We start from the raw sequence: 14,468 nt of genomic DNA on the forward strand, positions 1-14,468 counted from the left end.
AGACATAAACTGTATTATCTTTGAAAATTACATAAAGAGGAATCACAGTAAAGAGTCACAGCCAACAGCAGACATCTGTAATGTCCCATTAAGATCACAAGCACTGATGTGTTCTACATGCAGCACCAGATATGATCTTTTATTTTGCAGGATACCTGTATTGAAACCTGCTGTTTACCTGAAACCACGGTGGGGATTTACCCTGAACCCTTCACAGTCCGCAGATGTTCGTGAGACACGGCACCTGCATCCACAAACACACATATCAAAGCAAAGAGAGCTGCACGCACAATGGTACATTGCTAGGAGACGCGGAGGACGTACTCACCTGTCTTCACTGCCAAGTCCTCATCGCTCTGCTCTCGGTTCAACTTGTTAGTGGATATTATAACCAGTCTACTCAGCCTCTCTGTCCCACCGACCAGTCCACCTCTCTGCGCCCCTCTACTCAGAGTTCTCAACCAAAAAATAAAAAGTTTTCAGAAAACATTCCTCTCAGAGAGCAGAAGTTCATAAGCAATTTAGCAAATTTAGAAACCACAGCTGGAGGATCCATGAGCATTTCAGCATCTAGCATTTAGTAAAAGCCCAGCACACACTTCAGGCAACATCTTGGGTGTGTTTGATTTATGTCACATACCTTGCACTAAATCAGCATTTATTAAATCATGGAGCTGACTTCTTTTCTGCAAGAAACATGAATGTCTGTACCAAATTTCTAAGCAATCCATTGAATATTTGTTAAGACATTGAACTTAACCAAAAATGTCAACCGGCTGGCGACACTACGGGGCTCATCAAAGTCATTATGGTACATCCTCTGGTAACCCTGCATTTCTGTACAAAATTCAGTGCCCATCCATCTAGTAGATGTTGAGATATTTCACTGTGATAAATGAAAGCTTTGACCCGCTGGTGGCACAGTACTTGAAGAAATCGGGTGACTGCCTCAGTCGATAGGATTCATCCTCTGGGGGCCATGAATGTCTGTACATTTCATCTAAATCCAGCCAGTACTTGTTGAGATATTTCAGTGTGGACCAAAGTGGTGTACCAAGCAAGCAACAAACATCGCCATCCCTAGACACTCTGGAGCCAGAAACTTTAGGCAATACAAGTGTTTTGCTTGTGACCTCCAGTTTATTGAGGTATCAGATATACTGTACGCTGGTGTCAAAGTGATCAATATGCACGCATGACTGTTGAGGTGCCATAACAAATTAAATAAATAAATACGTCAAACAAGATGTACTCTTAAGTGATCATCAGGTAGGCATTTAGTCGGAGTTGGAGGGTAAACCACGTCAGACTCACTAATTTGACCTGAGTGTTACTTGAACTTCTACACAAGCACCCAAAAGTTGCCTTTGTCCTGAAGCGAAAATTTATTACGCCCAGATGTTGTAAATATCATCAGGCAGACTATCATGTACATTATCACACTGTGATGATAAACCAGGCTTATTTTAATCCCTATTAATATAAATAACACTTGAAATTTCAATACTGCTCACTAAGCAGCAAAGGCCATAAAACAACTGTCTGTCTTGAGCACCGTTTAGTTTTATGTGTGCTGTCCTTTGCACTTCCTGAGCTTACAGTTTTCTCAACACTCTCTTAGTCTAGTAGGCTAGGTCTCAAGAGCAGTATCACCCTAAAGGATCAAAGTTCCCGTACCTGCAAGGAGTCTATAAATAGTCTCATAAAAGTGGCCTCTGTGTTGCTCTGTCAGAGGGTCAGAGGGTACTATAGAGCACATTATCCATGAAAAAAAAGGAGTTCACCAAACATATTAACATGAAAAAAGTCTTTAGTGGTCACAGCTGGTCCTGTTGTTTAAAACGGAAATAATAGTTACTGTTGTTGTTTGAATTAGTTTCATTATTAACCGTTCCTCCTCTGTTTGGCATGGGGTCAATATTTAGCAGTGACAATCTACAGCATCGTTGCAGAGCTGAAGCTCCTACATACAACCTCTCTTCTGGGTCGTTTTCCTTTAACACAACATGCTCAGTCTAACGCATCTTCCTGTCACATGAGCTCTGCACTTAAAGTACCATAGTTCATGTCTGATCTGAAAGCAATGCTCATTGTTTCCTGCGGGGGATCCGAAAGGGGCTCTGTGTAAAAAAACAGCAGCAATTTACATGTATTAATCACTATTTACTGGCCATACGTGAGGGGATTGTAACGTGATGTGAAAAAAGAGCAAGGCTGGTGTCTTTGTTAAAGGTCATTTTGATAACATTTTATGTTTTATGTATGATTTCTGTACACAAATCATAAAAAATAAAAAACATCTACATAACCTGTAGAAAGGTGCAGAATAAAAACATTATGATTGTGAATTAACAATTTTACAAATGTTGTCAAGGCGATTATTCGTCTGCCTTGACGCCTTTTATTTCGCTCTCGTCAACAACTAAATCTAAGTCCGATATTGTCCAGCCCCTCGCTTCAACATAGTCTCTTTCCCTCTTCTTAGCTTTCTACCTCTCTGCCTCTGTCATGATGTCTGCCGATCGGATCAGATCTGGAGCCAATAAATATCCATGACCACTGCAAAGCCGTTGTACCCTTTCTCACTGAAGACAGAAGGCAGATGTTAGTGGGTGCTGGAGGTTTTTATTTTTGGCTAGTGTGAAAGGTTATTACCCCTTTCACATAATGCTGAAATTCAGTGATGACATAGCAGTTATTAATCCCTCAGCAATCCAACTCGAGGGCCTGATAGGCTGTCAGCCAAGAGGTCAGTGGAGGGTTTATCAGATCAGTCTCTCTGTGGTCAGTGGAGAAACTGCAGAGAGGGGCTGGTGGAGGAGCCAACTATTAATCACAGTAGTCCATTCATATTGCAAATATTACAACAGATTGACATTAGTCATCTTGCTTTTAGAGGTTTTACTTGCAGTTCCAGACATAATATTCCATTATCATTTTGCAGCTACCTGTAGAAACCTGTTGAAACCTGTTGAAACTGTTAATGACGTAAAACCCTGGTGGAGTTATTTCTCCCAAAACACAGGAATTTACCCTGAAACCTCACTGAACCTCACATTTGAACGTCAGAATCTGCAAGAGGCTTTCCCATGTCTATCCCTGCACATTTCTGGAAATGTACAGCTTTTGATGAGGCTCTACCTAAATGTCTTATCAATGTATCTTTTCTGTTTTTCTTTTATGTGTCTTATATTTAAAAGGTTTCCTACACAGAACCTTGGCAGCTGAGGTTCGGACTTCTGCAGAGCTTAGTTCTGTCACAGAGGCCAACGAGAGAGGCTAAAACCCAATCGTGTTTTTTTATATATGACAGCGATAACGTTACTTTACCAAATATACACGTTAGTCCTCATCCTGACGGATGAAGATGAAAACACACTGTTTGAAAATGTAAGCAGCTAGCTCTGCTACTCCAACACAAGAGCAATGCTGAATTTATCCTGAGATAAATGTTAGCCATGAAGAAGTGGAAGATTTGTATGTGGTTAGAGAGAAATATCCGCCATTGAGAAATCAGATATTTCTCGTAGATGATATGACGTAGATGAAGCATTTTACACACACACATGCTCACACACGCATACACACACGCACACACAACTGTCAGATTTTCTGAATGCAATCTCAGCTGTTTCTTTGGTTCAAGTATAATGTGTTTTTCGTAACTTCCTTACAATTCACACTCTTCTGCCAACAAGTGAGTGTTAGGGTAAGGGTCCATGTTGAAACTTGCTGTTCACGTTCCTGATAATTGTGCAGTAAACTTTCTTAATTGCACAACATTTTCTTATGTCATACAGCGAGTACTCACAACAAGTCCATCCACTGTGTAAATACACATTACAAGCCAACTACACAGCCAAACACACAGCCCCTTTGTTCTTTTTGAAGTACACAGGCTGCATCTCACAGAATGTATGTGGACCCTCAATGATATGGTGAAGGCTGAGAGAGCTTCTTACTTCTCCAACCTACTGTCTTCCAATAAGAAAAATCCCTATTTGATACTATAATCATTATTGTCTCTCCCGTCACTTCTAACTCACCAGTCTTCTCTAACAGACACTGCAATAGCTTTCTCACCGCTCTGCTTTTAAAAGTTTTTAACACAATTGGCCTGTGCATTACTAATATATGTAATCACTCTATTTTATCAGGATGTGTTCTGAGTCATTTTAAGCAGGCTATTGTCCAACCTTTGTCGTTGGACAATGTACAGACATTGTTTTCCGAGGCTATTGTCCAACAAAGGTTGGACTTGTTCAAACACTGGAGCAACACAGGATATTTGATAAGATTCAATCTGGTTTCTGTAAACTACATTCTAAGGAAACTAAAGATATTTTAATGGCTACAGATACTGGTTACTGTTCAGTTTTGTTTTTAGTTGATCTTAGCATTTGATCACCACATTTTAAGACATCTGGTGGCCATTTCCGGGACTGCATCAGAGGGCTTCTCCCACCATCTCTCAGACAGAACTATCTCAGTCTCTGTGGGTGACTCCTGTCTGACTCTGCTGCTATGCCACGTGGTGTCCCCCAGGGATCAATTTTTGGGCCCATTTCATTTACATATATATGTTGCCCCTTAGGCAGATAATCAGCAATTTCAGCAACATTTCGTACCATTTATATGCTGATGACATCCATCTGCATTTGTCATTTAAACCACATGAGCTCCATTAACTGTCTATCCTGGAAAACTGTTCAAACACCATGAATAGCTGGACGGCGAGTCATTTTCTGCAGCTAAATGCAGACAAAACTGAAGCAACAGTTGTCTTTGTCATTTGTTTTTAATTTGTTGCTTTGTGTGAAGAGCAATGTAACTTGATGTTGAAAACAAATAAAGGGATTATTTGAATCAATGTGGACTCGCGGGGCTTCCGGGGACTCGGATTACGCCTGACAAGCTTTATGGAGCTGTTTTCTTTCATGTTTTTCAACAATATAAAACAAGTCCACATCTACTTCAGTCGTTTAGGAGAATGCTGCAACACTGTTTGCTGTGAAGCTCCAGAAATGTGGTGTGGACTTTGAACGTCACTCGACTTTCCATCAGCAGGAGGGGGAGTAGAAAATGTCTTGAACTGAATTTGAATTGAATTAATTTTTATTTTTGGGTGAACTTTTCCTTTAAGGTGGTTTTGTGGAATATAAAATAAAACAACAAAACAATAAAAAAAACAACAACTGTGACTTGTGACTTCTCAGCACCGAAATCATGTGGTTTGCTCTTGCCCAGGACCACACACAAGATGTTGAAATTTCCTGCTGACAGTCAAACTTTCCTTTACATATACATGTTGCCCCCTTAGGCAGATAATCAGCAATTTCAGCAGTATTTCGCACCATTTATATGCTGATGACATCCAGCTGCATTTGTCATTTAAACCACATGAGCTCCATTAACTGTCTATCCTGGAAAACTGTTTAAACGCCATGAATAGCTGGACGGCGAGTCATTTTCTGCAGCTAAATGCAGACAAAACTGAAGCAACAGTTGTCTTTGTCAACAGTTGTCTTTGTCAACAGTTGTCTTTGTCATTTGTTTTTAATTTGTTGCTTTGTGTGAAGAGCAATGTAACTTGATGTTGAAAACAAATACAGGGATTATTTGATATATATTTTCTTTCCAGTCACATTTGCTTATCTCATGCATGCATGTTCTCATGTGTCTCTCACAATCGAGGGAATCCCAACCTGCTGACCTTTGAGCTCTTTGTAATAATTTACCTGAGTGAGAGTTTATGATGTTGGCTCACCATGGCTGAAAGTATATGTAGATTTAGACCTTGTTAAATGACAAAGGTGAGGCATGTGCAGGGTTATAGTTCACTACTTCAAAGGGGTTGGAGCAGAGAGAGAAACTGAGACAAGGCACAATATCTCATCCTCTTGACTGTCGTGGAAAATCCGACCCGAGTCCTTCACAAAGAAATCCACAGTCCAGCAGCAGCAAGTATCCTGTTCATTTATAATCAGCATGTTATAATTATTATGACTTTTCCCATGTTACATTATATTATGACAACATTTAAATACAAATGAGTGATGTTAAGTTGCGGTACAACATCGTCCATAGTCCACTTCATGTTTCTTTTTCCTCAAATAAGAGTGGAATCCTTAAAGGTTTAATTTCATAACCCAGCCTGCCGATTTCTTAAAGTGTTTTATCTGTGATTCCCGTTTCTGTTTGCTCACATGAAGAAGTAGTGGATCGGAATGTGCTTCAAGAGAAAAGCTGTCGTTGAGTCACAAGACATCTCCCGCTTGTTCCTGTAACCAAAACCCAAAACTATTTTATCGGCATTTTTCAGTAAAACCGCATGACATAGTCCTGTGGGAACACAACTACTGTCAAATACCTGTCTAATTTCAGCTCTGAAAGCACAAACAATATCAAAATTGGTTACAGTTGGCTAAAGGATTTACTTGCAAACGTTCTGAACAATAATAGGCTATTTATAACTCCAAGCTTCCAATGCAATCTCAACTTGTTTCCCTGTCTGTCCACACTTGTTCATACGTGTGGGTGTTGAAGAAAGATGCTTTGTGACTTCATTTATGCCCTCCCCAAAAATAAACCCCAGTATGAAGAAAGTGTGCAAGCATGAGCTTGCTCCGATGTTAAGCCCTTAATCCTGATGCCAAAGAAGCAGACTAACCGTCAAATTGTACCGCTCTTTCCTATATAGGTATTTTCCACACGTCTTGGAATAGCCTGGAAATATAAAGCTGTGAGAACCTGTTCATCTTTAATTAGAAAACAACAGGAGCCTGATGAAAGCCACATATCCAGATCTTCACACCCAGATGACACCCTCCCTTCATTGAGGAAAAAATAGACCTGGAGGTGAGTCTGAACCTGCCGTGCTGAGCTGTTAAGCCCTCCAGCTGTGGTAGAAGTGCAACAGTGTCACGTCAGGTCTTTGTGTGACGTGAGACAGCGCCTCCCTTCACTTCACTTTCGCTTTTGGTTAAACGGTGGTTAACTTGCCTGATAATGATGATGAAACTGCTGACGCTCACGGAAGCCGCACAGACAGACAGACAGGGAGGGTCGGGGAGAGAGAGACTGACGGACAGATGGTGAAAACAATGAAGAGAAGATTACTGCCAAATGGAAAAATTTTTTTTTTATTAAAGTTTCATTCCAACATGTGATCAGTGCCAAAGCGTACATGAGGTAGCCACACAGTTTATCCCCTGGGTGAATTATACAGTGCCATTCTCGTACCATGTCATCATTTCACATTCATATGAGCTTATTTGTGAGGAAGTTTTAGCTCGTCTTGCAAACATTTGAAAAAACGCTCCTCTTTTTAAACACACAATCTCTGTGTACAGGTCGATTCAAATATTTTATTGATCATATAGTAGAGACATAAAACATCAAACCAACCAATTCAAGCAATAATGACACTGTACAGTGAAATGTGCCTTACAGTATGCTTAAAAAAAATAATATTCATCATTATAACAACATGACTTGTCATTGAAAATATCACAGCTTCACTAATATGTACAAAGCACCTATCAGGGGATGAATCAACACTTGTTTCTTGCTTTATAACTGTAGGCATAATTAAAAACAAACACATACAAACAGGTGCAGATACAATCATTCATCTCCTCTTCTCTGGTCTTTTACCCTGAGCTGTCTGTGTGTCAGTGTCTCAAGTGTTTGTTTTTTTCACTCTCGGGTAACACCAGCTCCACACATGCTGCTCAACATGTTAGTCATAGAAAGAAAAGCCCAAGCAAGGCCCTGACAGTAAACATGTCAGTGAGAGTGTCATTGTTGTGGTAAACTCCAGCAATGTGGTGGAGCGAGTCAAACACTGTTTGGAGGCCACTCAGCACACAGAGAGTTTATGAGACTCAGATTGGAGAGCTTCACAGGAGAATATAACAAATACATTCATCAGGTACTACACAACTTGGTACTGTTATTGTTAAATAAAGTGATGAGACTGAAAGCTATAGCTATAGCTATATATAGAATAAAAATGAAAGCCGCTTGAGGAGTGCAAAACCCTCAGCGTCCCAATATCACTGAGCATTTTTAACTGGTACCCGATGTTTTACAAACCAAACAATTGACTGATAAATTAGCTAAATACTTGATGAAAAAAAAATAAAATAAAAATCCACTGCTTGTTAAAGGAACAGTCACCCAAAGATGAAAATTCAGTCATTACCTCCTCACCTTCATGACGATGGAAAGTCAGGTAAAGTTTCGTAGTCGACAAAACATTTTTTCTACAACTGAAGTAGATGGGGACTTGTTTTAAAAAGCAACAGAAAAAAACATGAAATGGCTTCATTCAGCTATGTCTGGTCTTATCAAAGCCTCTGGAAGCCCAGAGATACCAAATGGATTTGAAAGCCGTTATCTACACCCCTTGACGTGCGCTCAAGCTCTTGTGCACCCACTTCACTTGGGCTGTGCTTTTAGCTCAACGGCTATAATGAAGATTTCATCTAAAAAAAAAGGGTTTAAATAACGTCTTTTTGAATCAATGTGGAATCTCGGGGCTTCGGGAGACTCGGATTACGCCTGACGAGCTTTATGGAGCCGTTTTCTTTCATGTTTTTCAACGATTTAAAACAAGTCCACATCTACTTCAGTCGTTTAGGAGAATGCTGCGACACTGTTTGCTGTGAAGCTCCAGAAATGTGGTGTGGACTTTGAACGTCACCTCGACTTTCCATCAGCAGGACGGGGAATAGAAAATGTCTTGAACTGAATTTGAATTGAATTAATTTTTATTTTTGGGTGAACTTTTACTTTAAGGTGGTTTCGTCGAAAATAAAATAAAACAATATATATTAGAAAAAAAACTGTGACTCGTGACTCGTCAGCACCGGAATCATGTGGTTTGCTCTTGCCCAGGACCACACACAAGATGTTGACATTTCCTGCCGACAGTCAAACTCCCTCGGTCGAGGTAATAGACAAAACAGGAAAGGGTCCTTCAATACAAGTCATGCCATCAGCGCGAGTCCTGCTTAGTGTGTCTGCTCTCACAGCAGCAGATGAACACGAGCGCTGAGCTCCCTTCCTCATTCCAGTCGGCTCTGGACTTTATCTTCGGAGAGCGTTAATTGATCCTCATCAGTATCGACACCGCCTCCCCAGCAGACTGCTCAGGCCCACAGTCACATTCTTGAGCTTGAAGCCGACTGTGGACTTCAAGTACAGACTGGCCTCCCCTACCCTGAAGGAGACTGTACTCTGGAACAGGCTGCAAGTGCTCTCTTTACTTGAAGAATTCATGGGGAAAGAGATCAGAGGAGTTTTACTCCAATTTCCCTGCAGCTGCAGCATCCCTCTGGCCTCCTTCCCACTCATCAAGCTCTTGTAACACACATCCATATACAAAATATAGGGTCCAAGGCAGCTGATGTAGATCTTGTCTTTCTTCTCGCGAACCAGGCTCATCTTCTTGCTGCTTGAAACCTCAAACTCCAGCGTTGTGTTGCCTCGAATGTCTGGAGGAAAGGCGGATTGTGAGACGGAGAGGGGAAAGTGATAGTGAGATAAGAGGTGTCTAGCTTGTGATACTTTAACGTTGAACAAATACAATAACAAAGATAAAGATCAGATTAGAAAATAAAGGTCATGTTTCTGTTTCTCACCTGCAATGGATTCGAAATGGATGTGGATATTATCATCATCGACCTGTGAGGAGAACACAGAAACTTACATTAGACCAGTGGCGTGGTGGTGGTTTTTCACTGCCATTATGACTCTGACATTATAACTACTATTCAGGGTTGTTTTTTAAAAGGTCACGCAGCTCTGCACTGTGATTCTCAGATGCTCAACTCTGGGAAGCACACAGCTTGTTTGTTTGCTAAAGCGGCTGAGAGACACGTTGTGAAAATAGGCAGGCGGACGGAAACTAGGGAAAGTCTCACTTTCATGTTTGATTAATAACTGTAGTGAGAGTAACATCGCAGTGATAAACACTAGAGCTTAATGTAGAACAAATGTTAGTCATTAAAAAGATCATCATCATCCAGTAATCATGCAACTGTGATATGTTTATGCAGAGAATCAGTCATCCAGGTCAGAGGATCTCTGGAGAAACTCCACACCGACTTCTGAAGTGTCAACTATCGCTCTTCTTGATCACACTCGAGCAAACTTTTGATGGATTAAAACTTTTCTCTTTCTGAAAGCTTTTTGACAAGGTTTGATATATACTTATTTTAAACTCCTATTTATTTGATCTTTTTGGTTTCATTGTCTTTAGTTCCTCTGTGCTCATGTCCTTTGACCTTATTCTCAATTTATCTGCCTTGTCTGGTTTTATTTTCTTTTGTAAAGCACTTTGTAACATTGTTATGAAAAGTGCTTTAAAAATGAAGTTTATTATTATTATTATAAATACAACTCTGGCTTTCATATTAAGACTTAAAACCACAAGTAAAAGAAGCTAATTTTAGGACACAGGCAACAGCAGTTCAATGCAAATTCGACATGTAATATCTGCCTGGTTGTGTCAGAAGGCACATCTGAATGTCACTCTGTAAGCTTTGTAGCAATAAAAATGTGTTTAATACTTCAACACAGTGAAAAAAACAGCTGCTCCCAATAAAGGGCAACACTACTTATTACTTTACCTTCCAGCCCTGTTATCAGTTGGTACTTTAACATTTTTACCAAAGTAAGAAGGTGTTTCAGATGGCTGATGCAGCGTATGTGCAAGACCCAGACATGTCCTCACACAGAATGAATGGAGGGGGAGTTTCCAAAAAATGTGTCTGACAAAAGTTTGTCAGAGGAAATAAAAAGTTTGGGGGTGGATGATTATTGCATCCACTACACAGCAAAGGTATTAAGACACTTAATAAGATAAGATTGGTCGAATTTTAGTTCAATGATGCACAAGAAGAAGAAGTGGTCTGGATGTTTTCCAGCAACATTTAACATTTTTCCATGACTTTGTTCTTGTGTTCGTGGTTTCTGACAGATCAAACAGGGACCCTGTTATCACTGTGCTATCATTATCATTACTTGCTTTAGTTCATAATCATTTTTATTCTTTTTTTTAATTTTATATACAGCAGATGTATCCCTTTTATTCTGTTCTGTGTTGTTTTAACTTTATGTTGCAAATTTATCTAACAACACCTTAAATCTAGTTCTGTGTATGAAACATGCTTACAAATCAATCAATCAATCAATCAATCAATCAAACAATCAATAAGCCTTTACTTACGTGTTAAGCTCTTAATTGAGAACCTATGGTTTGAAAGAACTTTTAAATTTTGCTTTAATTGCGCGTTTTTGAAATAAATCAAATCGTAATTAGCAGCAGCGATGTCTCTGAGTGTAGTTCGTCAGCTTTATCAGCTCCGCTTTGTCTGTATTGTCAGTGTGCATGAGCGCATGCTGCAACAAAAAAAGAAAAAGAAAAAAAAAAAACAGCCTGATGTAAGAAGGCAGTCTTGCTCATCGCAGTGCTCTCCTCTCCCAGCTTACTCACCGGCTCCTGAACGCAGTACGCGTAAAGCGTGAGCAGCAGGCACGCGGCCACCAGCAGGTTCTGCAGGGCGACGATCACCACGAGCCTCCTCGCGCGTCTCTCCAGGTGGTGCACGCGGCCTCCCTCAGCATCCATCATGCTCGCGTCCATCAGCGCTCTGAGCGCCCTGCACGAGCTCAGCCACGCTTTTAACGGAGCGGGCAGGTTGAAAGGAGGGGAGTGACTGGAAAGAAAGCGCTCGTGATCTACTCTTTATTTTGTTTGTGTGGGTGGGGGGGTTGCATCGCGCTCGTGTGCAACGCACACACTGTCCGCGCGCGCGCGCACACACACACACACACACACACACACACACACACACACACTGCCACGCTGCTTCAGAAACCGAGTGAAACCTCCCACATCATGACGCTTCAATCACGGTCGTGTTCCCATCACATTGGGGGTATCGGGACTGATGCGAACCCGCTGAAGAGGGCAAGCCACAATTTGTTTCTAGGAAACCGAAGACAAAAGTGTCTGTGTGACAATAAGTTTTAAAAAACAAAAGAAAAAATAAGTTAATATAATGAATCAGGCTGTGGTTTGAGTCTGTTGGTATTTACAGCAGCCAGCAGGTTGTACTTTCACCATATTGTGATTAAGTTTGTCAGTTGAATATTAACATGTGACTCAAGTCTGATATTAAATATATTTAATATGTATGCAAGTAGCAAAAGTTATTTTAGGGCTATAAATGTACATCATAATCAAAAATAAATGTAAAAAGGTAAATTATACATATATTGTACATGCATGTACACTGTAGGCCTTCACCGCGGGCTGGTCGATTGTCAAAATCTCTATTTTATGTCTCTGATGCTGCATGTAATCTGCAAAGTAACTAAAGTGATTGAATAAGTGTAATGGCGTGAAAGTACAATATTTGCCTCCTAGATGTAATGAAGTGTAGCTATAAAAAAGCAGAAAATGGAAATATTCATGTGAAGTACCTCAAAATTGTACTTAAGTGCAGTACTTGAGTAGATGTACTTAGTTACACTCCACCGATGAAGTTCAGAAAACAGGGAACCATCTTGTGTGGTGGTAAGTCAAATAGTATTTAAAGACATGTAACCACTTGCGCATCAGTGCAGGGCCGGAGTCTCCTGCTAAGGGTGCCCGGGGCAAAAATTACCTTGGGCCCCTTATAAACACCTACACCTCCTCATGTCCCAAGTGTTATGTTCACTGTAGTTAAAATTTGAAGGAATAGTTTGGCATTGATAACACTCTCATGTCTGTACACCAAATAGAGCCAGCAGTCTGTTAGCTTATCTTAGCATAGCATACAGATTGGAAGCAAGAGGAAACAGGTAGCCTGCCAAAGGTAACAAAAATCCACCTGGCAACACCTCTAAAGCTCACAAAAAATCTAAATATTTTTGTTTGTTTGATCAAGAAAGTCACAAAACTTTGCATCACAACCACGGCGTGTCATTTTTACATAACAAAGATATAACTTGGCAGTTAGCGAGCTTGCTAGAGGATAGCTGTTGTCCTCTGCTCCCACTCTTTACGCTAGGCTAAGCTAACTGAAAGCCAGCAGTAGCAACAGGGAGTCTAATCAAACCCTTTTTTTTCCTCTCAGCAAGCAGGCGTGTGTGAGTGTGTTTCCTAATAAACATGTCAACTGAAATATTAAAAGTATTGTAACTATGTGACACAGTATCTTCCAGTCTATAGTTTACTACTAAACAGACTGCAGCAGACTCATTGCTGAAACCTTTCATCAGCGTATCTTTCGTTTCAGCAGCGTAGTTACCCTTTGAAATGCAAATAACGTAAAGACGCCCTCATTAGTGTGTATCCACTGAGTCATGGAGATTTTCATTTCAGCAGGTTGCATTTTTCAAAACATTTACTCCTACAGCAAAATATATTGATCACCAGAGAATCACTGCTCATCTAACTGAGGTGTAGGATTTCTCATGTGGGGACACGAGTCTCATTGCCTCACTCAAAAGTGTGTGTTGTACAGTGTGTTTGTGGTACCTGTAGTGAGTCAGTGTTGACTCGTTGATGCTAGGTGGTACATTGTTCAGATACCATCTATAACATGAATTATCCTACAGGGACATCTAGTGTCTGTAGTACATAGTAATGAGTGAATAGTCCTCTTTGTGAGGGCGAAGAGTCAAATGAAAATGAAAAGTCAAATACTGACGGCAGCTACTAAGAAAGAAAGACAATAGTTAGTTCTGAGTGTCAACACAATATGAAGCTGTCAGCAGACACTGCTGGCATTGTGAAGAGGCAAATACAGTATTTGCTCAGACATGACCTGACATGCCTTTTATATGGAGGAAAATTGGGGTTTTCATCAAAGTTTCAATGTTTTGGAAAGTTTCCCGAGTAAAACATATGCTTAGCCTAAACGAAACAGGTGTCCTACATCATCTGTTCTGTTGCATGACAAACAAAGAGGCTGGATGTGACACCAAGACAGAGCAGGCAGCTGAGTGTGAACATCTGCATGTGGGACAGGAGGAGGAGGGGGGGGGTTTCACCGTTAAGTTTCCCCCGTTTAGGTAGCAACTCACTCAAACCAGAGAGTAAGAGTATACAGTTTATAGCCACGATAGCACCGCTGCCAGGGTTAACAAACACGAGTAAGGAAATGTCAAGTGATAAGGACACGGCCCTGTGGTGAAAGATGATCTGTAACAGAAGCACATACTCATATGGGGAAGTCCATTGCCAGAGGTACTGCAACAACACTTTGAAAATATTCATTCAAGACATACAGAGTTATCAGAGGACAAGAGTCTTTGGGACAAGCTGGGTATTTTAAAGTTCTGTTCACAGACCCACACCAAGTGCAAGGGGATTAGGAAAGTTTGAGTTTGTCGAAAGAAAAGTGCTATCTGATTAATCAGCAGCAGCCCACGCACATCCTTTTTAAACCCCCTACACCTTTGGTATG

The 14,468-nt window shown here is 40.6% G+C and overlaps 1 protein-coding gene across 1 annotated transcript; it reads right to left on the minus strand.

Annotated features, from left to right (window-relative positions):
* Nucleotides 1-7,198: 7,198 nt before the first annotated feature.
* Nucleotides 7,199-11,641, minus strand: LOC311258068 (uncharacterized protein; the record flags this gene model as incomplete). Its single annotated transcript, XM_084354115.1, has 3 exons — nucleotides 7,199-9,500; nucleotides 9,648-9,690; nucleotides 11,504-11,641. 3 exons carry the CDS (start codon nucleotides 11,639-11,641, stop codon nucleotides 9,124-9,126), a joined length of 558 nt encoding a protein of 185 aa, XP_084210241.1. The 3' UTR covers nucleotides 7,199-9,123.
* Nucleotides 11,642-14,468: the final 2,827 nt, after the last annotated feature.

The sequence above is a fragment of the Pagrus pagrus genome (genome assembly GCF_965226575.1).
Source record: "Pagrus pagrus genome assembly, chromosome: 6".
NCBI classification, from domain to species: domain Eukaryota; kingdom Metazoa; phylum Chordata; class Actinopteri; order Spariformes; family Sparidae; genus Pagrus; species Pagrus pagrus.